The sequence below is a fragment of the Raphanus sativus genome, chromosome 5, assembly GCF_000801105.2.
Source record: "Raphanus sativus cultivar WK10039 chromosome 5, ASM80110v3, whole genome shotgun sequence".
Taxonomy (NCBI): Eukaryota; Viridiplantae; Streptophyta; class Magnoliopsida; order Brassicales; family Brassicaceae; genus Raphanus; species Raphanus sativus.
Genome location: NC_079515.1, coordinates 24,040,113 through 24,065,549, shown reverse-complemented (window position 1 = coordinate 24,065,549; position 25,437 = coordinate 24,040,113). Strand labels below are relative to the sequence as shown.

The 25,437-nt window shown below is 35.7% G+C and overlaps 4 protein-coding genes and 1 long non-coding RNA gene across 5 annotated transcripts; 2 read left to right on the top strand and 3 right to left on the bottom strand.

The window, feature by feature from the left end:
• Positions 1-8,671: 8,671 nt before the first annotated feature.
• LOC108856828 (protein fluG) lies at positions 8,672-14,986 on the bottom strand. Its single transcript, XM_057011305.1, has 17 exons — positions 14,794-14,986; positions 14,280-14,592; positions 14,077-14,193; positions 11,914-12,019; positions 11,673-11,829; positions 11,492-11,587; positions 11,336-11,384; positions 10,975-11,249; positions 10,715-10,887; positions 10,497-10,617; positions 10,354-10,406; positions 10,150-10,279; positions 9,895-10,040; positions 9,616-9,804; positions 9,302-9,534; positions 9,040-9,182; positions 8,672-8,941 (listed from the first exon to the last, which is right to left on the bottom strand). Exons 1-17 carry the CDS (start codon positions 14,959-14,961, stop codon positions 8,879-8,881), a joined length of 2,532 nt encoding a protein of 843 aa, XP_056867285.1. The 5' UTR covers positions 14,962-14,986; the 3' UTR covers positions 8,672-8,878.
• On the top strand, positions 12,221-13,967 carry LOC130512869 (uncharacterized). The gene is made up of 3 exons (XR_008946478.1): positions 12,221-12,814; positions 12,920-12,976; positions 13,548-13,967. It is a non-coding gene; the product is annotated as an uncharacterized LOC130512869 (long non-coding RNA).
• Positions 14,987-15,486: 500 nt separating the features above from the next.
• Positions 15,487-17,685, top strand: LOC108857013 (pentatricopeptide repeat-containing protein At3g53170). The gene is made up of 4 exons (XM_018630930.2): positions 15,487-15,793; positions 15,896-16,163; positions 16,240-17,335; positions 17,423-17,685. Exons 1-4 carry the CDS (start codon positions 15,708-15,710, stop codon positions 17,443-17,445), a joined length of 1,473 nt encoding a protein of 490 aa, XP_018486432.2. The 5' UTR covers positions 15,487-15,707; the 3' UTR covers positions 17,446-17,685.
• Positions 17,686-20,347: 2,662 nt separating this feature from the next.
• Positions 20,348-21,684, bottom strand: LOC108858563 (protein FAR1-RELATED SEQUENCE 5-like). Its single transcript, XM_018632476.2, has 2 exons — positions 21,612-21,684; positions 20,348-21,528 (listed from the first exon to the last, which is right to left on the bottom strand). Exons 1-2 carry the CDS (start codon positions 21,682-21,684, stop codon positions 20,348-20,350), a joined length of 1,254 nt encoding a protein of 417 aa, XP_018487978.2.
• Positions 21,685-22,134: 450 nt separating this feature from the next.
• On the bottom strand, positions 22,135-25,402 carry LOC108858566 (zinc finger BED domain-containing protein RICESLEEPER 2-like). The gene is made up of 5 exons (XM_018632477.2): positions 25,171-25,402; positions 24,344-24,790; positions 24,109-24,259; positions 22,489-24,009; positions 22,135-22,406 (listed from the first exon to the last, which is right to left on the bottom strand). Exons 2-5 carry the CDS (start codon positions 24,788-24,790, stop codon positions 22,378-22,380), a joined length of 2,148 nt encoding a protein of 715 aa, XP_018487979.1. The 5' UTR covers positions 25,171-25,402; the 3' UTR covers positions 22,135-22,377.
• Between the last annotated feature and the right edge of the window lie 35 nt (positions 25,403-25,437).

Below are 25,437 nucleotides of genomic sequence, written 5' to 3'. Positions count from 1 at the left end.
TTCCCAAGAAGGTTCATCTTCAGCTTCCACCCGATCTCCACAAAGCCAATGGGAATATCTGAAAATTGCCATCTTTGCTGCGGCTGCAACTAATCATAAACACCTCCATACTTTCCACTTAGGTGAGTTCCATTCCACCACAATGACCCTTCTCTGATACTTAAACCTTTGATAGAAGCTCCAAAGAGAGAATAGATACTTAAATCTTTTCTCATAATCAGTTCTATAGCCGTGATAGAATCAGGATTTGCAATGGAGATTTGCTCGAGATATTGAAGGCAGACGCGAATTACCCTTTCTTCTGCTGTATCCTCTCACCAATTTCTGTGCATATACAGTGCTCTGTATGAAGTGGTGTAATCAAGCGTCATGCCAAACATGTTCTTCATTGCCATCAGTTGATATGCTGTGGAGTTATCCCATCAATGATCCCAACACGATCAATGAAAAGACTACCAACATACTTGGAGTACAGTGTCTCCGCTGAGCGATTCGGTCTCCAATTGAGCATAAATGTTTTTTCCACATACTTTGTTACCCAAAACGTGTTTGACCCATGTTTCACACTCGCTCTGATCTTCCATCCAACAACCGCTAACCCGACATATTGCCACAAGGAGAGGTTTTTGTTGATTTGTATATTCTGAAAGAAAAACTACCCTACCACCCCTCACTGCTGTCAACCGCAGCTCTGAAAGCATGCATCCTTGCTAACAAAACTCTGGTTGACATAGATGCTGGTACAATCCGATTTTCCTCCTTCAATAGCATTTGTCTTAGCATACTGTCTTTTCAATTTCTTCAAAACAAATATTATCATCATCTTCCTCGTCCTCATCTAGAACCTTTCCATAAAGACTGTAATCCCCACCATTCTGATCCGTTTCACCAACAATAGTGTTATCAGCATCCTCCTCCCCATTTTCCTCCTCCCCATTTTCCTCCTCCCCATCTTGATTTTCATCTTCAACAGACTCATTATCACCAACATCTTTCAAAACATTCATCAGCCTCATCATTATCACCAACATCTTCTTCCCATTCACCAGCTTCATCATTATCACCAACATCTTCTTCCCATTCACCAGCTTCATCATTATCACCAGCTTCTTCTCTTTTCTCTGAAACCGTTTCCACCTTGCTGCGGCTTGATACACAAAGACATACTCTATGCGTTTTGAGTATCTCGAGCAAGTTTCGAACTTGTCTATCACTTGTAACATGAATGGGAGGACTGCTTGTGGATCATCATCATTTCTGCTGGTAAATGAGTAGCTAATCTCCACAGTCACTGATCTCGTCCAGGGTTATAATCTTCTTGAGCCATTGCAAAAAGTTCAGCATGTGTTGAATCTTCATTCAATAAAACAATCTGCTCCTTTGAGATCATCAACCACAAAATTCCCAACGGAAATTCTCTCAACAACCATTCTCCATACACTGCATGTAACTTAAAAATCATCTGCAAATATTCAAAATAAAAACACATTAGTAAAACATAGAGAAAATGGAAGAAGTTCAACAAACATTATCGCAGACGACTTAGATTTAAGTCGTCCAGAAGACTTAAAGGTAAGTCGTCTAAAGAGGTCACTTTTGCAATTGAAAATTAAAAGGACGACTTAATTCTAAGTCGTCCGGATTTGTTTGTTAAAAAAAAAATTCAGACGACTTATATATAAGTCGTCTCGAAAAACGGGCTAGTTTGCATTTGACCGAATCGTGTCAGATCTTTGACTATTTCTGGGACGACTTAATAATCAGTCGTCTCTGGAAAGTAAAATTTCAATATTTTAATTCAAAACTAGACGACTTACACGTAAGTCGTCCCAGGTTAGTTTTGTAATTGAAAAATAAAAACTTGAAAATTTAACTTTCTCCAGACGACTTAACTAAAAGTCGTCCAGCTAGACGACTTAATTTAAGGTCGTCCGGGATAAGCAAGGTTTGGACGACTTAATTGGGAAAAATTCTGGACGACTTTGCTTTCCCCGGACGACTTTAAATTAAGTCTTCTGACGGGACGACTTTTATATTATGTCGTCTGGTAAAAATTAAATTATGAAGTTTTTTATTTTTCAACTACAAAACTAACTAAGACGACTTACACGTAAGTCGTCTAGTTTAATAAAATATTGAAATTTTAACTTTCCGAGAGACGACTGAATTATAAGTCGTTCCAGAAATAGTCAAAGATCTGACACGATTCGGTCAAATGCAAAACTAGCCTGTTTCTCGTAGACGACTTATATATAAGTCGTCTGGACTGTTTTTTTTCACCAAACAAAGCTGGACGACTTAGTTTAAGTCGTCCGTTTGACCAGAAGACTCATCAGTAAGTCTTCTACATACAGATGACTTACTTGTAAGTCTTCTACGCGAACAGATTTTGAAAAAATTCAAATTCGTACCTTCAACTAGGTGAGATGACTTTGTTTGCACACAGGGTCTTCTCCAACCACCCAGAACCTCAAACGAAAGCAACCGTAAGTCAAAACGAAGAGAAATATGGCTCCAAACAATTTTGAATCAAAAGCTTCAGTTTTTTGGATGAATATGGAGAGAAAGTGAAAGAAAATGTTGTTTTTAGTTCATAACAATTGAAACAGAGAGAGTGTAAAAGAGATTTACGTGCATTAAAGGGCATTAAAAGCTCCAAACAGTTCGTACAAGGTTGTTCCCACTATTCATGGCAGTGGCAATATTGTAAATACTTGAAGAAAATGAGGTTGAGACAGTAAAGAAGCCATTTTCGAAAAAAAAAAAAAAGGGTTAATGGCATTTTCGTAGATAAAATGCAGATGTGGGGTTAAAACTCAAAAAAAAAATGAGTCAAAAGAAAAGGTTAGTTTTCTGTTTGAATTCAAGTTTTGAGTCACTTTTGCAATAAGCCCTTCTATCATCGCTAATTCGACTTCAGATTATAAACTAACAACAACAAAATAGAACAAAACTTAGCTTCACCCCCTAAGGTGAATCTCTACATTCACCCACCAATAAGAATTAGTTAATTAAGATTTGATATCTCTTAAAAAAGGAAACCAAGTAATAAGAATTTAATGAAATAAAATTATGTTTTTAGATAAATAAAAAAATAGTAGCAATTATAAAAAAAAATATTTTTAATATTGATAAATCCGTCAGAAAATACTAAACCATAAACCCTAAACCCTAAATTCTAAATACTAAACTCTAAACCTTTGGGGAAAGCCTGAACCCTTGGGCAAATCCTATATCCTAAATCGTTAATCTTAAACCCTAAACCTTTAATCATAAACAATAATATTAAACCCTAAATTCTAAACACGAAACCCTAAACCCTAAACTCTTTGACAAATATTAAATCATAAACCCTTAATCCTAAACCATAAACCATTTTGGAATTTAGGATTTAGGGTTTAGTATTAGGGGTTATAATTTAGGGTTTAGGGATTAGGATTTAGTTTATGATTTAAGGTTTGGTTTAAATTTAAAGGTTTAGGGTATAGGATTTGCCCAAGGGTTCAGGCTTTTCCCTAAGGTTTAGGGTTTAGTATTTAGAATTTAAGGTTTAGGGTTTAGAATTTAGGGTTTAGGGTTTAGGGTTTAGTATTTTCTGACGGATTTATCAATATTAAAAAAAAAAAATTTTTGATAATTGCTACTATTTTTTGTTTATCTAAAAACATAATTTTATTTCATTAAATTCTTATTAATTGGTTTCCTTTTTTAAGAGATATCAAATCTCAATTAACTAATTTCTATTGGTGGGTGAATGTAGAGGTTCACCGGGGTGAAGCTAAGTTTTATTCAACAAAATATGGTGGAGCTAGAATTCTCTTCAACCCTACCCGTGGATCTCGTCGTGTCAAATTGATGCATGGAATCGAATAAGAAATACTAATTGATAAGGTCTCATTGGTAAGTGCTACAAGATCTCGTGCACTGGAACCCATGGTTATGGAACATTTTCTTTTCTAAGTGAAACAATAATTGATAAATTGAAACAGAAACGTAAAATAACAATTAGAAGAAGACAAATTAAGATATCGGTGAAATTGTCAACTTGACTTTAGGTATGCAGAAATAAGCGAGAGGATTAATTATGCATTGGAATAATTAATCAGCATTAGATTGTGCAACACACTTGATTAAGCTATAAACCAAGGTTGGGTACAATCGAATTTTAAAAATCCAGTGGAAGTGTTGTGAGAAACATAAGTCAGAATACAACGATGGTGTTAACCATATAGGAGGATATATACATTTGTTACGAAACAATCCATTAGAAGGACCCTTTTGGCTAATACAAGGATCTCTGGACCTTGCTCTGTTTGAATGATTCATCAGCAAAATGGTTACGCCAGATTATCACATATCTTTGAACCTCGTTCTTCACTCATTACACACTCTCGCATCTTCATTGTTTGAGACGGTGAGTTGGGTTCGTTGTGCTTCTCTTAACGCTGAACTTAACTCGATTTGTAAACTCTTACTTGCTTAATTTGTTAGCTAAAACGATAGGATTTATGGGAAGATCAAGATGAATTAAGAAGGTTCAGTAAAAAGTAGTAAAATACAATAGACAATTTCTTACTATATCAAATCTACAAATCATCAGCAACAAATCGATTAAGTTGGTTTGGGTTAGAGTAGCTTATTAGAGGATGTTGAGGTAAACTTATCATTTTTTGCCATCCAGGTAAACTTATCCATATCTACATATTATATGGATTATTAATTTTAATATAGAAAAATAACCAAAATTCAGTCTTCATCATGCATACATGTGTTCGTGTATGTCAAGTCACGTGCGAAAAACTATGTACATAACTACTTTTTTTTTTGTTTGACTCCGGAATTAACGTGGATATACCGTAACCTAATGGTTTTTATATCTAGGTCTGGAGTTTGAATTTTAGACTATAATCTTTTTTACAGATCATAGAAAATTCAGATTTTAAATTCTGAAGATAGCAATTTATAAATGCAGAAATAAAAATTTACAAGGAATCTTTAATATGGTACAAGTAAATCTGGTTAGAGTGGATCTCCATAGGACATTACAAAATGATTTATTTAAGTATAGATCTAATAAAATATGTAATATTTTCGGTTGTCGAATCTTCTATATATATTTTCTCATAATTGTAATATCATAATAAATTATCATTAAAAAATTATCTATTCAATAATTCCAAACTTGTGGAAAGTTACAGTATTAACAACTATCTAATATGTTAAAAAGATAAATACAACAATAAAATCTAGAATAGAAAATAAAAATTACCATTTAAATTAGATTTGTATTTTTATATTCCACAAGTGAATATTTTTTTTACTATAAATATAGATCTAATCAATATTTGTTCGGTAAAATCTAAAACAAATATTAAAAGTTTTAGTTTTATAAAGTTTCTAGACAAATAAAAATTTGTTTTTATAATTCTTTGTGTTTCTAGAGATTTGACTAGAAATTTGACAATCTGACCAAAAATTTAAAATCTGAGCCCAAAAATTACAATTGACATCCAATATAAACTACTTTTTAAAACTAAAACTAGATCTTGATCTGTGCGACCGCACGGGTATTAATTTTCTATTTTAGTTTTTATTTATTTATATTAAATGATGCATTTGTAATATTTGATCGTTTTACATTGACTACGTTAGGGATGTATATTTGGATACCCACTGATTCGGTTAAAATCTATTTGAGTTTGAGATTTCCGAGTTTAAAGATTTCAGCAACATTCAAATATTTATAAATTTTTGTTTCGGTTTGATTCGGTATTTGCGGGTTCGGTTCGGATACGGATAACCCATTTGAATTATTTTAAAATTTTCAAAATTTATATATACTTTAAATTTTTTAAAACATATAAATTTGAGTAATGTAAGCCAAAATACCTAAATTAAAAATTTAAAAACAGGTTGAACTTCAATATTTGGATGGAGAATAAATATATATTTTAAATATTTTTGGTGTTTGATTATTATTTATCTATTTTATATGTTTACTTTTGACTATTTTTTATATTTTCAAATAGTTTAAACAACTTTAGGTTGACAAAAAAAACTTTAAAATATCATTAATTGTTGAAGAATAAAAAACAAAATACATTAATCTAACTAAAAAGACAAACATTAAAATAGAAAAAAACACATTAATCTAACTGAAAAAGACAAACATTAAAATAGAAAAAAAAAACACATTAATATAACTGAAAAGACGAGTATTAAAATAGGAAATTCAATTTAATTATCAGTGACATGCAATTATAAATAATACTGAAAACTAAAAGATATTTTATATGTGTACTTCTGTTTTAATAAGATAGACTAGGCCTAAGCGCAAGCTGGGTATTTGTCTTTTTGTCCTACCTGCTACTTAACTTACCTTATGCGAGTATTAGAATTTTTGACTTGTACCGATCAAATACTTAGTAATCAAGTACTTACCTACATTTTAAATACTTGCAAATTACTTGGTAATATTTGATACTTGTTTATTTAGGTTTAAAACTTTAAAACTAAATGTACCAAAACTGATAAGTATAATTGATCATGGAATAAGTATTTTTATTTTTCATATACTTGTTACTTTATTCAATTCATTCAAGTAATTTGATTTAGTGTGTGTGTATAACTCATTTAAAATAAGTACTTATAATATAAAATACCTAAAAGATATTTTTTAAAAATTTTATTACAATATCAGTAGTAAAACAAGTATTTAGTTAGACCATATATATTTTTGTAATTAATATCAAGTAATAAACAAGTAACGGGTTGAGTATTAGAAAAAAATCATAATACTTGATACTTGACTTATACTTGTAAGTAGTAAGATTTGAGGACTTGCTATTTGACAACGTCAAATACCTGCTTTTTCAAGCCGAATACGAATCAAGTAGCAAATATCGACCGAGTAACAAGTATCAATGCTCAACCCTAACTAAAACATGCAGCACGTTGGCATAACGAACATGCGACAGCAAGAATCTTTTTTAAAAACCCTCTATTGACTCTTTTGTCTTTGTTTTGTGATGAGTTAGATTTCCCACTGACTTATTTTCGTTATGGTATTTGATGGTCTCCTAAATAATTTAGTTATTTTGTATTTCTTGATCAGTTTGCATGGAAAGCAACCAAAAATTAATTTGTCTAGTGTGAATATATCATGAAGTTTGGAAGAAAAACACTTGGACTTATACTAAGTTCTCGTCCAGTCAGATGCAACTCACACGAAGATATATTTGCTTCGTCCACTTGTTTGAGCACAATAAGCAAAACATACGAATCTTATTTTTTTTATTTATATAAATTTCACAATCCCAACAATTATTGAACACTACAAATTAAAATACTTTTATATATTAGTTTCGTAAGTTAGTATAATTAATTGTTAGTAAGCAACTCAACAGATACGGTTCTAAAATAAAATACAAAAGACTGGAATAAATAAACTTATACGGAACAATGTTAAGTTATTAACTGTAAGAGTATCATTATTGATGTTACTTATATTTGAGCCCTTAGCATATTTTATTAATACTTGTGTGTTTAGGGACTTTCCTAAGGACATTTATTCTAGATTATTGGTGGGACTTTGTTTTGTCTCTTAGTTTTCTTTTTTTTATAAATGATTACAAATAAAGAGAAAAGTTAAAAGTAAAACATATAAAAGATAAATTTAACATTGAAATTAAAAACTTACAGAAAAGGAAACAAACATTTTATTATAAAGTTTAAAAATAAAATTCGAAACATCATAATAATACATAAAAGGATTCATACAATTTTATTAATTATATGTTATTTGGAAGATGTCCAAATTTATCCGGAACCAAACAATATCAAATTTTCTTACGCATTATACAGTCACTAGTTTTACTATCTAAACCGATCCAAACTTGATGCATTATAATCAATGGCAAAATTAAACCGTATAATCAATGGCAAAATTAAACCGTATATAATCAATGATCATGTAACCTATACTAAACAACCTATACTTGACAACCGTATAATCAATGACAAAATTAAACGGAAACGAAGGCAGAACCGTCAAGTAACAACCATAGAATTATTTCAAACAACCAAGGAATCATTTTAATCTTAGGAAGGAGGTTAAAAGACATACTTTTCTGAGACGACGGAGCAGAGATGAAACAACTAAACTTTGGCTTCCGATTTAAAGAGATAAATGTCGAGAAAAAATGCATGAGGAGTTAGCGGATTGAAACGACTGAAGTTTACCTCCTAACTAAAATCAGGTCTTCGCCATCTTCGATTTTGTTTTCGATTTCGTTTTCGATCTTGTTTTTGATTTCTTTTTCGGTTGCGGAGAAAACGAGAAGAAAGAGACGAGAAGAAAGAGACAAAACACACCGAACAAACCAAACCTCTTCGATTGTATCTCCCAATATTAAGACCAGACTTTATTTAAGGCTTTTTTACTCCGTTCTTTAGCATTTTTTATTTATTTTTCGACCCAAACACACTAAGAATCTGGGCTTAATCAGGCCGAAAAGAATGGTCTAAATAACCAAAACGTGAGACCTTGAAAGCATGGGACGAAAAAGTAAAAAAGAGTCCTGCAGCATGCGCCTCTCGAAGCATGAAAAACAATTTTAACCTACATCTTTATGTCACGTTTGCATCTGCTGCTCCATTCGAGAAAGAAATATTCAATATTGTAACCTAAGTTCATCAATTGCTGTAAAATTTAAAACACTTCGTCACATTTTAAAACCGGGGAAAAGGTGGTACCAACGATATAAGTTCTGGTCCATTATTGTACAATTTATGGTGATTGATCTAAAAATATACTCGACGAGGAATAAAAGCCATATGATCAAATAATCACCATCCCAAGGCTCAAGAGAGTCACGGATTAGTAACGGTGAATAAGATGCTTGCATGCATTCGAGTTCTTCGAATAATACTCAACCTCGGACTGTGAAAATAGGAGAAAAACATAGATCAGTGCTTATCTACTACGTTACCATTGCGAATCTATAGGAAGGTTTTGGAAGTAGAACAACACTGGTGTACCTTACGGACTGCTGTTATGGCAACTAAAAGCTTTTGTCCGAGAAATTCGTGGAAGACTTGGTCTTTCTCCAGAGCTTCAACAGCTTCTGAGAGCGATTCAGGAAGTCTCTTCAGTGTCGCAGCCACATCAGCCGGATTTGTATCTGATGTTTCATCAAACGAAATGATGAAAAGGTATTCCACAACACATATATGTAAGAAAATACTATCAGAAACTATATATATCTTAAGACTATATGAGAATGAATGATAAAGGTTTTACCTATTGGCTCAGGGAGTTGAAGGTGACGCCGGAGACCATCAATTCCAGCAGCCATTATAATGGCCAAACCGAGGTGAGGATTTGCAGCGCCATCAGAAGATTTGATCTCAAAGTTAGTAACTAAACCATCAGGAGCTCCTGGTGGAGAGGCTGTTCTTATAGCCGCCTCTCGGTTCTCCTTGCCCCAACATTGGAATGCTCCACTCCATGTGTTTGGTTGGATTCGGTCATAGCTGAAAATTTATTACAAAAGGGAAACTTAATTCGTAACAACTCTACGAGGATACTATTCAAGAAGATGCGTTTTTAGTTACCTGTTTGGAAGTGGAGCTATAACTGCTAAGATTGAAGGAAGGTGAAACAAAACTCCAGCCATGAACTCTTCTCCAATGGAAGACATTCCATGAGCAGATGTATTATCAGATGCTGGGAAGACATTTTCACCGTCTTTCCAAAGACTTAGATGCACATGTGATCCAGAACCAATGTCACATAAATCATACCTGAAGAAAGTACACACGTACAAATGCATTATATTCTTTTAAAACCTTTGGTTAAAGCTTATAGTACAGTGGGGGAAGAGACTAACATACTTTGGAACAAAGGTGGCAAGCAACCCTTGTTTCCTTGCGACCGATCTTATAACTTCACGTGTGTAAACCAAGTTGTCGGCTGCATGGGATGCAACGGTATGACCAAGAGATACTTCAAACTGACCTTTCCCGGATTCCGCATGAAACTATGAAGAAAAATATACATGTCAAGAAACATGATTTATAGATTGATATTATATATAGTTGCAATATATGGCTTGTCATCATCCAGAATTATATTTATGTTGTTTTAACCTGTTCCACTGTGATATTCAAGGACTCGAGCGCTGGTACAATTTCATGGAAAAGCGGAGACGCAGCATCGTATGAGGATATTGAACAGTAAGGACCAAAGTCAAAAGGAACATACTCTTCTTTCCCTTCCCTTTTAAAAAAGTGTTATGAAAATGATCAGATCAAACAAAGAAACTAAGATTCAAGAGACTTACAGTGACATACCTCACAACATTCTTGAGGAGATAAAACTCATTCTCAAAACCAGCGTTCATTACCTAAAAGGCCACGGAAACTTGGTGTTCAAGCTACAAATAAAATATCAACAGAGAGACAGAGTAGAATGGGGTATAAGGAGATCTTTTTACCAAGTCAAATTCATCTTTAAGAACTTTTGCGACTCTTCTCAAGGTCTCTCTTGGACAATACTCCCATGCTTCACCAGGCTTCAGGAGCATGTCAGCTAAAACCATGCTCTCTTGCTTTGTCCTAATTAACGGTTATAATAATATGATATGATCAAATGTAATAAAGAAGAAAGAAAAAAACATGTTAACTTCAACGAGAAGGAACACGAGCAAGGTACCATGGTATTGTCCGCTTGGTTGATAGATCTGGAACCAATCTAATCTCACCCACACCGGTCAATTTAGACTCTTCCGCGGGTCCATCAGTAAATGAAGGCATTCCCATGCATGCATGAGTCAGACCAACGCCATTCTTCTTCACACTTCTGTTAAAACGATTCGCTTGAACAACCTGTACAACAACAAACCGAACTCTAGTCAAGGTTCTGTAGTTATAAAGGAAAAAAAGAAGTTTTCAGAGGAATTAAGAAACACTCACACGGCATCTTTGTTGTCCAGATGCATCGACCCAAATAATGCGCACAAAGGAACTACTATCTTCTTGAACATCAGGCTCCTTCATCTGTGATTTAAGAGAGATTCTGTTTTGTGGACCAGAGGAGTTTACGTCTACTACGTCAAGCTTATAAAATGCAATGGCATTCCGTGAGAAAATGTCTTTGGCTGCATCAATAGCCTCCATGAGCGAGAGATCACCACTGGCACATGCATCGCGCAGAACTAAGTAGATGACCTCTCGTGCCTTCTTTGCACCTGCGAAAAGCAGAGAACTTAGTTCAAGAATGAGCTGAGGAGGTTTAATTTACAAAAAAAAAGAGAGGTAGCAACTTGAACTTCACCTAAATAGTAAGTCTCAGGAGATGCATATCCATCAGTACTGAACATCACCTGCAAACTCTCCTACAGTTAGCTTTTTATGTATTCATGAACAACAACAAAGACAAAACATTTTTGTGGAGGTATAATGAGATTATGTTAAACATGGTGCATTTAACCTTCTTTGTTGGGGCCAAGTCAAGAAGCTCCTTAACTGAAGACACCATACCGTGGACACTAAGCTTTGGAATCGCTAACCCGAAATCAAGGTAAACCTTAAGAGGAACAATCAAGAGTAAGCAAAGCGATATTGCATAGTTTTTACAGATATAAAGTGAAGCTGTGTTCATGAAGCAAAACCTGAGGATAAACTGAAGACAAATATGATGCTTCCTTTGAGAATGGATAAGACGCATGAAGAAGAACTATACGTGACTTTGCAAACCGTTTGTCCTCGAGAAGATTTCTAAGGTGAAGAGGATTTGCCAACCGCAAATCCAAATCCCTGTCACCAAAACTGGTTCAAGCAACAAAAAATAAAAAGATTCAGTTTTGTAAAAATGCAAAGTCAATCTTTAATAACATTAAAGTATATACATACCCTGTGTGAATCTGTAAAGGCAAGTCGTGACGTTCAGTGACTTCCAAAGTAAGAGTAAGAATGTAATCAATCAAGCCTTTGTTTCCAATACGGACAGGCTTTCCAGCTGCAGAAAGAAGAGAGTAAGTATGATGATGATGTTTAATGACCAAAACTGTATGTTACTTAGACCATCCGCAACGCGGGATGTAGACAAATCCTTAGCCCAAATCCTTAGTGTCATTTGATTATTTTAACAATATAATAGACGAAACAGCTAAGGATGAATCCTTGCTCAAGGGTTTTAAGAGCAACATTATCGCGTCGTCCTTGCTGCGTCCTTAAGGGGGGGAGGGACCACTGATCATCAAAACCGAGGGGGACCAAGGAAAAAAGTCCTTATATAAGGAACGTCCTTGATAGTCCATGTTGTGTCGTCCTTACTGTGTGTCATGCTTCCTCTACTTTTTTAGTTGTAAGGACTCAAAATGGTCCCGCCCGATAACGTTGCTCTAAGGATTCAGTCCTTGAGGACGTGGCATCATTCTTCATTTTTTTCAATAGATTCTCCTCCCCTTTTTTGTCACTGACGGTAATCACTCCAGCTACACGTATCGCGCCGCAGCTTCACTGATCCTTTAACCACCGATTGACACTCCCCTCCGCCTCTAAGAAACTCCTCTTCCTCAGAAACCCCACTCTCAGCCCCACGTTCGTCGTCGTCCGGTGCCAGAAACCTTACTCCGATCGGCTCAACGGAATCCACGAACCATGCCTTTTCTGCTTCGTTCAAGCGGCCTCACCTTCAAGCTCCACCCTCTCGTGATGCTCAACATCTCCGATCACTTCACCAGGGTCAAAACTCAGCTCAACCCTCCATCCGATCAGCTCAACCAGGGTCATCGCTTTCTTCCTCTTTAAGGTTCGTTTTGATCTCTCCTCTGTTCGATTCTGTTTGAGGGTTCTGGGTTTTATCCCGATTTGGTTAAAAAAGCTAAAGACTTGTTCTTTTTTTTAATGATCGCAGGTACTGATCGAATCATCACCATGGCTAAGAACTCATTCAAGCTCTCTAATCCTCTTGGTTAGTCTCGTTCCCTTGCCTGCTTCTTTAGTTTGTGTTATGATTCTGATCGTTGCAGAATAGTAGTTTGATCTTTATGATCTGGTTTTGTATTTTATGTATATGTATAAATAATCTTGATATTTGCTATGAAAGTCACTCAAAGGCTTGGTTGTTTTGGGTAATCTAGTGAGTATGTTAGTTTGGAGGATCTTTAGCAGAGTGATTGTACTTTAGTATAAGATTTGCTATGACAGTTACTCAAAGGCTTGTACTTTTTTGAGTAAGCTGGTGAGAGTGTTAGTTCTCACTTCTGAGGACCTTTAACTCAGTCTCAGGTATTCATTGACCATATTCATGTTTCTCTGCGATCTGTTAATCTGTATTATGATTATATAAAGTGTGTTAAATAACTCTATGATAGGCTAGTGTGAGTGGAATCTCAATGTTACTGTAGTGATCTTAGATTCATATACGAGTCATGTTTTTCTGAGATGAGTTATTCTGTTTGTTGATCTTATAAAGAATGTGTTATTTATTATTCTGGAAGGACACTTTATAGCTAATGTTAGTTGATTTTGGGGTGTGACAGGACTATGTGCCTACTGTGTTTGATAATTTTCAGCGCCAATGTGATTGTGGATGGAAACACTATCAACTTGGGATTGTGGGATACTGCAGGCAAGCTACCTTTTCATTTCATCATCTCTTTCTGAATATTTTGCTCTGCAGAGAGAGAGTGAGTCGTTTGTTTATTTGTTTTGGACTCTGGATGAAACATGACAAGAAGACTACAATAAACTAAGGCCTTTGAGCTATCGAGGTTCAGATGTCTTCTTACTTGCCTTCTCACATTCAGTTTCGGTTAAGTTGATGGTGTTTATGTGAATAAATGGTTTAAATTTGCAGCAAGCTTACTTCAATTTTGTAATACTTCAAATACAAGTGCTTTGACAGAAGCAATTTTGTATATATTAAGGACTTCAAATTGAAATACACCATTGGAGATATATTTTGATTCTGAGTCCTTCACTATTCAAACAAAACAAAATTAACTTAAAAAAATAGTTTAAAATTCCTAAGGACTCCCATGGTGAATCCACCATTGTGGATGCTCTTACATTGCACGACTTCAACAAGGCCATTCTCAGCAACTTCTTTGGTCACATGAGTATCAATATCCAAACCGCTACGGTAAGCCGCAACAGTTTTCAAAGCAACAATCTCTGGAACAAGCGTGAGAGACCCATCCAAACCAAAACACGTCAAGGTAAAAACCATTATAAAACCACATATAGACACCACAGATAAAATAAAGGATATGAATTTAGTCTTGCAACAAAGGCTTTAGTGAAAGAATCAAGAGTCCAAGAAGAACTCTCCTCATCGTCGAGGATTTGCTCTGCAACGGTTTCGATTCGCAACACACGACCAACAAATGGAACAAAGTCTCTGTGCCATTCGATGTCATGCTTCTTGTCAAGCTTCAAGCCATCATCAATGAGAAGAGCAGAGATTCCAGTTTCTTTGAAACACTTGGAAGTGAGAGAACGCAAACCAGTGGCTTGGCGATGTTTCTCAATCGCTTCCAGAGATATTTCAGTGCCATAGAGTTGGGCTATCTCCCTCAGATTCCTCTGTAACCATAGACCAAAAACACTTATACAACATGAAAAATTCAGAGTAATTTTTGATTATTTCGTTGTAACGTAGTAAGCAAGTTTAGACTCGCAAGAAACCTGTTAATTAATTAACTGATTAATTTGAGAGTATTTAAGGATCTAATTACAACAACAAGACATGATGAGACACCGGTATTAATTAATTATCGTTGTTACCTTGAAGGAGAGGGAGTGTGGAGCGAAGGATAACGCGTCACCGGTGGCTTCCGAGAAAGTTCCGATGAAGGGAAAAGAAGAGTCGAGAGAGACGATGTTGTGAGCGTGAGCATCAACGAGCTCTGCTTGATCTATTGCTTCCTTTAACTCCTTAAACTCCATCTCCATCTCTCTCTAATAGTAAACTCAAGAAGCAGAGATGATGAAGAATACTGTTTGTTTGGTTTTATAGTTATACATAAGAACGTTACAGAAGTAAGAAGTGATTTTATCCTCTTTAAAGTCTTCGTTCTGTGAACCTAACTTTTGGCCAGTGGACAGTGATATGCCTCTCTGACATTTTATTCACGACCGACTTTGGTGGAGAAGAGCTATTCAGACTTGTCCACGCAACCTCCTCCGTCCACGTGTCATTCGTAGGTGAGGCAGATAACTTTTCTTTTTCTTGTTCTTGCATGTAACTGTCCCCAATGCTCTTGTTGTCCTCGTTCACCTTGTGATTTGTGTCATTGTCAAAGCACTTCCCACTCGTGTCTAGCCACAGTGTTGGTGATTCGGATAAACTTTCTAAATGTCTAATACCGGTTCAGTCACATTTTCTGAATTCCGGTTCGCATCACAGTGTCATTTATTAGCCAAAGCGTGTCTAATCTTTTGTTGACAAATAGAACCGAAAATCCATTTGGTTAATCTGTCTTTTCCCAAACCGTTGATAGTAAACCGGAATTCCAAGTAAGACAAAACCACATCAAAACGATTAGTTTCCGGTCAAATTACAAAACCAAGATTTTAAACCAAACCGAAGAAACAAAAAAAAAGATGGAACAGAGCAACTGCGTCTTCTAGTTACGAAGGTTTTCGTCTAAGCAGGAACTTTGGAGTCTTCTAGTCTCCCATTTTTTTTTAATTTTTGGATGGCATTGATACAACAACCACCTGTTCAAGGGACTTCTTCTCTTTGTCCCAATGAACTCATACAAACGATTCACTGCTTTTCTCGGTAACATTCTCATCTCTCTTCTTTCTCTTTATGATTATACGTTTCTTTGAGTCTTTCACACTTTACCTAGCTTATATCATCATCATCCTCTGTTCGTTTTAGGCGCGTAACCTCTGTTCCAGCGATGCCCACAACGTGTTCGACGAAACGCCCCAAAGAACGCACAGAGAAAAAGAGCTCCGGTTTAATATCAACAAAACACCAAGTAGATCCCAAGAGAGAACTCTCTCGTATTCTGAGAACAGACGCTGCTGTTAAGAGCGTCGAGAGGAAAGCCAACTCGGAAAAGTACAACACTTTATGGCCAAAAGCTGTTCTCGAAGCACTGGACGAAGCCATCAAAGAGAATCGATGGCAGTCTGCTCTCAAGGTACAACATCTCTGTTGATACAATTTGCCTGTTGAGTTTCCATAAGATTGATTTTTGCGTTTTCTCTGTTTTATAGATATTCAATCTTCTTAGGAAGCAGCATTGGTACGAACCAAGATGCAAAACCTACACAAAGCTATTCAAAGTCCTCGGCAACTGCAAACAGCCTGAGCAAGCCAGCTTGCTCTTCGAACTAATGCTATCCGAAGGACTAAACCCCACCATCGACGTCTACACGTCTCTCATCTCCGTCTACGGCAAATGCGAGCTTCTTGAAAAGGCCTTTGCAACCCTCGAGTACATGAAATCGGTTGGCGACTGCACGCCGGAGGTCTTCACGTTCACCGTCCTCATCAGCTGCTGCTGCAAACTCGCCCGGTTCGATCTCGTCCAACGCCTCCTTCTCGAGATGTCGTGCCTTGGAGTCAGGTGCAGCACGGTGACTTACAACGCTATCCTCGACGGGTATGGTAAAGCAGGGATGTTCGAGGAGATGGAGAACGTTCTGGCTGATATGATCGAGGATGGAGATTCTCTTCCGGACGTGTTCACGTTGAACTCGATCATTGGCTCTTACGGAAACGGCGGGAACACGAGGAAGATGGAGAGCTGGTATAACCGTTTCCAGCTTATGGGAGTGGAGCCGGACATCACCACGTTCAACGTGCTGATCCTGTCGTTTGGTAAAGCTGGGATGTATAAGAAGATGAGCTCTGTGATGGACTACATGGAGAAAAGATTCTTCTCACCGACGGTTGTCACTTACAATATAGTGATCGAGACGTTTGGGAAAGCGGGGAGGATCGAGAGGATGGAGGATGTGTTCAGGGAGATGAAGTATCGAGGAGTGAAACCTAACTCTATCACTTACTGTTCGGTTGTTAGCGCGTACAGCAAAGCTGGTCTTGTGGGTAAGATAGATTCGGTTTTGAGGCAAGTTGTGAATTCGGATGTGGTGCTTGATACGGTCTTCTTCAACTGCATGATCAATGCGTATGGTGAGGCTGGTGATCTGGCCACGATGAAGGAGTTGTACATGCAGATGGAGGAGAGGAAATGTAAGCCTGATAAAATCACTTATGCGACTATGGTCAAGACTTATGCTGCTCATGGGATATTTGATGCGGTTCGTGAACTCGAGAAACAGATGATCACCACTTGTGAGAGTTCAGGTATCCCTTTAAAAACATGAAAACAGCTCTGTGTAGTTACTGTAGCCGTGGTTGTTTTCTTAGCTCTGTTTCTTCTACTTGATGCAGGCAAGAAGAGGCTTATGGGATGATGTGGTGATTTGGTTTGTGAATTGAGAGGATCACTCACAAGCCTGTAATTTATGAACGTGACAATCGGCTTGGTTACTGGTTTTCTACAAGACCAGTACCAAATCATTGATAGAAATAGAAAAAAAGAAAATAGATGTTTATTTTCTTTTTTATGAGCATTTGTAAATGCAACCAAATACGGTTTTCTTGTAAATAAATTTAGCATTCAGTTAAGAAAATGATAACTATGTTCCATTAAACTAAGCTCGTATATTTTATGTCATAATATGCTAATTATTTTCAAAATAGCAATAATGTCCTTAATTTTAATTGATATTATTTATAAATTTGAAATTATAATTAACAAAAAAATTAATATAATAAATAATTAAAGTAATTAAAATAAAAGAAAACATTAAAAATTGCCATATTTTCAGAACTGAATATTTCCAATTGTGAAATTTGATTTTCTAGAAATTGAATACTTCCAAATATGTTCTTATCATATTTTCAAAACTGATTATCTTTATCCGTAAAATATGTATTATATTTATGCAGAATACAATAAACATGTTTGAAATCGATTTCAAAAAGTTTTAAATTTATAGTAATGTATAGATCTTTCCAACAGATTTTAGAGCGACAATTTAAGATCGGAATGTGTATTCCGAATATTTTTAGATTACTATTATGTGTAGAATACATAATCTACGTAAATAATAGTAATCTAAAAATATTCGGAATACACATTCCGATCTTAAATTGTCGCTCTAAAATCTGTTGGAAAGATCTATACATTACTATAAATTTAAAACTTTTTGTTTGTTCACAAGGAGATAGTTGTAATTTCAATAGCCTTTTAGGTTACTTTTGCCTTTGACCCAAGTTGGGGTACTCTTTTGGGTTTGACTCCAAGTTTTGAGTCACAATTGGTAATTCTCCCTAATAGATTCAATGAAAAATATATTTCATTTCATACTTCGTAGAATGCTAATTTTTCGAAAAATGAAATTATGATTTAAACATTTGTAGAACTGAAAGAATATCACTAAGTTGGTATATGTATTTCATTAGTATTACTATTTTTGTATTTTTTTGTAAAACTATTTATTTAATTTATTTTCAAAAATAATAAAAGACATTAGAGTCAAAAAATAGTACAAGATACAAATTAGTCTAATGAGATATATTTATCATTTTTGGCCTAAAAACAGTTTCCCAATCAAATATCAGCATTGTGGATAATTCTTGGTCTTTGTTAGCAAATTTGGCATAACCTTTGTAGCTCTGTTGTGTAAAGGGACTGATTGAGGCACTGGTAATAGTTTCCCAATAAAATATCAGTATTGTGGATAATTCTTGGTCTTTGTTAGCAAATTTTGGATAACATCTGTTGTATAAGGGGTCTGATTGAGTCACTAGTTAGCTTGTTTGTTACGTCTTATTATTTTTAAATTGTGATTGGTCACTAGTTAGCTTGTGTGTTACATTTTATTATTTTTAAATTGTGTATTTGAATGTATTATCTGCCTAACCTCAAAGTTGGTAAGGCGTGTATGCATATCCATAGGCCCATGAATAGACAGTTAATAATACCATCACATTGTAAATCATCCTCATTATGATACCGTACATCAGGTTTATATTGGATCTGTTTTCTTGTGTAAATTCCTATCAATCATACATTTTGGAAAAGGTTTACGCTTCTGCTGGAATTTATGTATATAATGAAACATGAACTGCATATTGAGACGATTTAAATTTTTATTCACATCTTTAAATTAACAAAAAAGATACATTTGGTTATCAAAACATTATTAATATCTTCATTGCTGAGAGGAACCTATAAGATAGAGCAGCATTGTCGGTGAGTTTGTAAAACAGAAGTCCTTAAAAACAAAATAATAGTATTAAATTAAATAATTAAATTTTGATTTAAATAAACCACTAGATTATTTAAGTAAGAATATGTGGAAAAATACTCGAGCAAAGATTCTTAAATGTTGAAAGACTAGAATTTTTTTTTTCTTTCTTTAATTTTTTCTTCTCTTTTTATTGTTAGATCTTTTCTATAACTCCCCATTGGAACTGTTCTAAGAACCGGTGCAAGAGAACCTCTAGGCATCTCTTCAAAGTGCAAACCCAAAAGCATTATCTATGTGATTTTTAATGATTTTTTCTTGGTTATATGTATCAGATGCATTCAGACGATGCATTCAATAAATTGTTTTTTTTTTGGTTATATCATCTATGTATCAGATGAACTTATATGTACGTAGCTTTTACACTTCTAAGACCTTTATTATGACTTGAATTTACTAAAAAGTAAGAGATGATTAAACTAATGCATTTATAAGACTAAACTAGTCAGATGCTTCGAGATATCCTAATTATGCATACGTCGGCTCTTTAGACTTGTCAACACAATTTTGTGATCTAAACGCTTACGTAGTTATTAGCTAAATTATTTCTAAAGTCTTAACTATCATTGGTTTTGTTTTTCTGATATTGTAAAAAGTAACTGCGGCTTCAATCCTGTCATAGCTGAGGAAAAGAAGAGCAAAGCTAGTTTGTTAACATCAACTATAAAATTAGTTTTTGCCAAATAATTTGAACACAACCAAAGAAATCTAGTCTCATGTTGAATAAAGTTAACCATGGTTGATTGTGATAATACTAATTAATTTTCTCCAATGATATACTTTAGCAGACTTTATTTGACCTGAGAGTCTTGTAATTATTGTTTTTCTTTTGGATTAGTCTGAGGTATCTGAACTTTATTATAGAAGAGTCATAGAAGAGTCAGGATAATTTATAAAAGGAAGTGAAATCTACGGATATACCTTCTCTTTGAACAATACTGCCACATAAGATTAGTCAAAAAAAAAGGTAAAACTTAAAGAAAAAAAAAAGGAAAATCGCTTAAAAAAAGACGTCAATTAACTTAAACGCTGTAGTCCATCGACTCTTCTCATGGCCATCTACACATTTTCTAAAGTCTGTGGCAAATTGGTTCGGTCCATGAAATACACGGCTCAACCTCTTGGCAGCGTTCTGGTAAATATGCCAAACACATAATCTATATTTTGTTTCAGGGAACACTTTTCCTATTGCATTTGCTATTGCTGCACATTGGTCTGTAAGAATTGTTTGCGGTTGTTTTCCAGACATTACTCCAAGAAAAGTCTGAAAAAGCCACTCAAAAGACTCTATGGTTTCATCATATAAGAGAGCAGCACCAAACACAATAGTTTGCTTATGATGATTGACCCCGACAAATGGAGCAAACGGTCTATCATATTCATTGGTCTTGTAAGTCGTATCAAAGCAAACGACATCTCCAAAAAGATTGTAATCACCAATTGACCGATCATCTGCCCAGAAGATATTGGTGATCATATCGTCCTCATCAAGTTGAATTGAGTAAAAAAAAGATGCAGTATCCTCTTTCTTTTTTTGAAAGTACTCCAAAACCGCTCCAGCATCTCCCTTTTTCATTTCTGCCATTCGCTTACGGTATATGTAATTGCGCAGGTCTTTATCCATAAAACCCAGATTCGCTTGTCCCCCAACTTCTCTGCTCATCATTTCAACGGTCGCCTTTGCTGAAATTCCTGACATATCAGCATCATTAGCATGTTGTTTTTGAGAGATAGACATTGCTCGGTTACTCTTCAACAAATGCTTCATTGGTGTCCTCACTAAATCATGGTTATGATTCGGCTCAAAAGTGACAATCTTATATCTTCCGTTAATCTGAAGGTAGCAAGACATGCGAGCTTTACAACCACACCTTATGGTTCGTAGTGAATGAGGTTTATTGACCTTAGGTTCCTGCCTAAACCCCTCTTTTGAGCATACATAAACCATCCTTACTAGCTTGTTGTTTCTTTTCACAGTCCTTTGTCTCCTTATGTTGAAACCATGATCGCCTCCATACTTTCTATAAGCTTTATATGCAGACTCATCAGAACTGAAATCCATTCCAACAAAAAGTTCAGATTTTTTCTGATTTTCATTGTTTGCCTCTAAAACATCAACCTCTTCAGTCTGAAAATAATCCTCATTGTTGTTTATGTCCTCTTCTTCATCAAAATCACTGACTGAAGCATCGTCATCGTGAGGGAAACATCTTTTATTTCAGCCAAAAGCTCATCTGAATTCTGTCTTAACAAACTGGTTTCACCTGAAGCTTGCAAATTAGATTCATCTTGACTAGCGAAAGCAATTTTTTGACCACTTAAATGACTATTCTCCATTGCAACTAGGGGTGGGCAGTCGGGGGTCCAAGCGGGTGTCGGTTCGGGTGTGATCGGGTGTCGGATTTTCGGTTATAAGAAAAATAGCTCCATTCGGATATTGTAAAAATTCGGTTCGGCCTCGGTTCGGGTTATAGTCGGGTTCGGTTCGGTTTTGGTAACACCACAAAGTTAGGAATAAAACCATAATGTAATCGGATATCGGTTTTTGATCGGGTTTTAGAGTTGATACTAACAGAAATATTTCATTGTTCTGTAAATTATAAACCGTTTGCAATGTCGTCATTCTATATTAACTTTGAAAAGCATCAAGCATTGTTCAAAAACAGAATATCCGATTGTAAAGCATCAAGCATTGTTTGAAAAGAAATACAAGTTTAAAGTATAAAAAGATAAAAAGAAACAAACGAAGAGAAAGAAAAGAACACACTTAAAAACATTCAACTACGTTTCAACTTTCAATATCCAAGAGACAAAAAGGATCAAAGAGACAAAGATGAAAGCAACTTTAAAACTTTATTAAGATGGAAGTGATACAAAGATCACCACCATTACTGAAATGAAAAAAACAAAACAAAGATCACCATTATCCAAAACTCCAATTGAAAACCAAACAAAAACAACATAATTCAATGAAAAAAAAATACTCTTCGAACTTCAGTCTCCAGCCTTCAACCTTGTAGCCTCCTCAGTTCAATCACCAAGATTGTGAGCTTCAAACTCTGATAAAAAGCAAACAAAAAGTTCTGTTAAAGTTCAGTAGAAAGGAAAACATATACATAAGAAGACCAAATGAATTCATACCTTTCTCAAGCTTATCAAGCTCTTCAACGTCTTCTAGGATTTGCTCATTTGTGATGATGGTTTCCTTAAGCTTGATGTCAGCATGAAGCCATTGCTCAGTACACATAATAACCTCTATCATGTAGTGAGTTAAGCAGCTTCTGTGGGGTTCCAATATCCTGCCACTTGTGCTGAAAGCACTTTCTGATGCTACTGATGAAACCTGCATAGCCAGGAGATCTCTCGCCATTTCTGCAAGGACCGGGTACTTCACTCTGTGCATCTTCCACCAAGACAGAACATCAAACTCCATTCCCGGTAAGAGCTTTTGAGTCACCACCGCTTCCTTCAAGTACACTTCAAGCTCATCTCGTGTATCTTCACCTATTTCAGCAACAAGTTCCTTGTAAACAGCATCCATCCTTTCATAACCGAAATCCTCAACCACCAGTTCCATTCTTTCCACTCCTTGTTCCTGAGAGTCTGGACCAGGGACGGCAGAGGCTTCAGCTTCTTGCGATGCTTGTCCAGAAGCTCTTTTGAACCGCATGCTGTACTCCTTAAACATGGATGTGAGAAGATCAGTCACGGTTTTTGTCATCTCCTTAGCCTCGAAGCTATCTTTCCCGTACAGCTTCTCAAAACAGAGCTTTGCGAAATGCATCTTCTGTGTAGGGTCGAAGATGGTTGCTAAGATCAACATCTTGTTGACGCCTTTCATTCCTCCCCAATACTTTGAAAACTTCTTCAACATTTCAGATGCCCTCAACTTCAACTCAGAGTCTAAACTGCTAACTAAACCAGTGAGATTTCTCTCAATTGTCACTATCTCACCATAGCATTTGAATGCATTGACCTTAGATGAGGCAGAGACAATCAATGTGCTGTTGTAAAATATCACCAAAAACCTAATAAGCTTTTCAACAGCTTTCCAGTCCCTAGAAGTAGGTGGTCCACACCGCTTAACCCCATTATCTACTTCGAGAAAGTAGTCATTGTACAGCCTATCTTCTGCTTCCATTCTATCAAATGCTATCTTAAACTGTAATGCTCTAGATAACATAAGAAAAGTCGAATTCCACCTAGTCTTTACATCAAGAGGCAAGCTTCCACGAGTCATCTTACCAGTTGTGACTCTCTGATCAAAGGCGTGTAACCTAGGGGTTGAGGACCTAACATACTGAACAGCATTCCTGATAGCTAACACATTTTCACTCAAATCACTCAAACCCTCCTTAGCAATCAAGTTAATAATATGAGCCGCACACCTCATGTGGAAAAAATTCCCATCTAAGACAAATGCATCAGGGGATTTGGAGCTAAAGACCTCATGGAACCGCTTAAGGGCAGAAGTATTAGCGCTTGCATTATCTACTGTGATGCAAAATAGCCTCTCTAGTCCCCAATCAGCTAAACACTGTAACAGAACAGTAGAGATTGTCTGACCTTTGTGATCCATGACATACTTGAAGCCAATGATTAGCTTCTTCAGCTGCCACTCATCGTCAATGAAGTGTGCAGTGATAACCATATAGCTTGCACCTGCGAGACATACAAACCATGAAAAGTTTATATCAGCGTGTGCCATTAGTTGAATACAAGATTGTATTGACAAGTTTGTAACAAAATAAAACAATGTACCTGTCACTTGAGATACCCAAATATCTGTGGTTAGCGAAACTCTTTGTTTGCTCGTGATGAGCAAGTTCTTGAGTGCTGCTTTCCTTTTCACAAACATCTCCACAATGTTCCTTGTCAAACTCCTTCTTGAGTGGGTCTTTGGAAGGTTAACCTTGCAAAATAAAATATTAAAAGAGTAAGTAAGTTTGATGATTTAAAAAAAAAAATTAAAAGGCAAAGTTATTCAAGTTTGTACCTTGTCGCAGAAGTATTTGAAAGCAGTACTTTCAATGAATGAAAGTGGCAGTTCTGCTAACACCACAAGCTCGTTACAAGCTTCTTTCCAAAGCGCTTCACTCACTTTGGATGCCTTCAGGTTTCCTCCATTGCCAATCTTCTGTTGGTTCTTTTGCTGACTTGTTAACCACACTTTGTGTTCTTTGCATATTTGCAGATGCTGCTTCAGATTAGAAGTTCCGGACTTGGATGCGCATGAGAAGGTCTTTTGGCAATGGTGACAAATACACTTGTTTCGATTCTCTTTGGTCCTGGTGAAATGCTCCCACACAGTAGACCTTGGCACAACCATCTTCTTCACCTTGTCCGCCTGAGTCTGAGATGTTGCATTTGTCTCTTGGTACTCTTGGTCTTGAAATTGCATCTCAACATCAGTTTGGTCGTTAGTGAAAGATGATGATGCCATCTGCAAAAAAAAAAAGAATTAAAATCAGCTTAGAACTAAAATAGCAACGCAATATATGAAAACAATACATGAACTAACATCACTTTGTTTTCAAATTCTAAAGACTCATTAAGACTTATTACACTAAGTGAGAATAAGAACCAGACAAAAACCGAAGAGCTGAAGAAATAACATCACACGCATTAAGACTCATTACACATACAAGATTAAGAACAAAACAACAGTTCAAGTTTGAGGTCAAATTCTTTTCAGATTAAGAATAAAAAGCACAAGACTTAAACCCGAATCACCAATAATATTGTCTACTCTACCCAATATCTAAAATTGAAAAACAAAGATAAATGAATGATGCTTCGAGAATTTAGAAGAAAAATAAGAACCTCCGATCGATTACTTTCTGGCTAAAGAGGTGGATTGGCTTGTCAAGTCTAAGGGTTCGCAGAGACATATATAGGAGCTGTGATAAGGGTTTCAATTTCGAATCGACCATAGAATCACGGAGGATATTTGATTTTCGGTGAATGGAAAGGATTTTGGATTGCATATACGCAAGTTGAGATTATGGAAATGAAATGGGGATGAGATTTTTCGGCGAGATTCTTGGTGATTCTAACTTTCTATCACCGATGCGATTTAGAAAAGGAAGA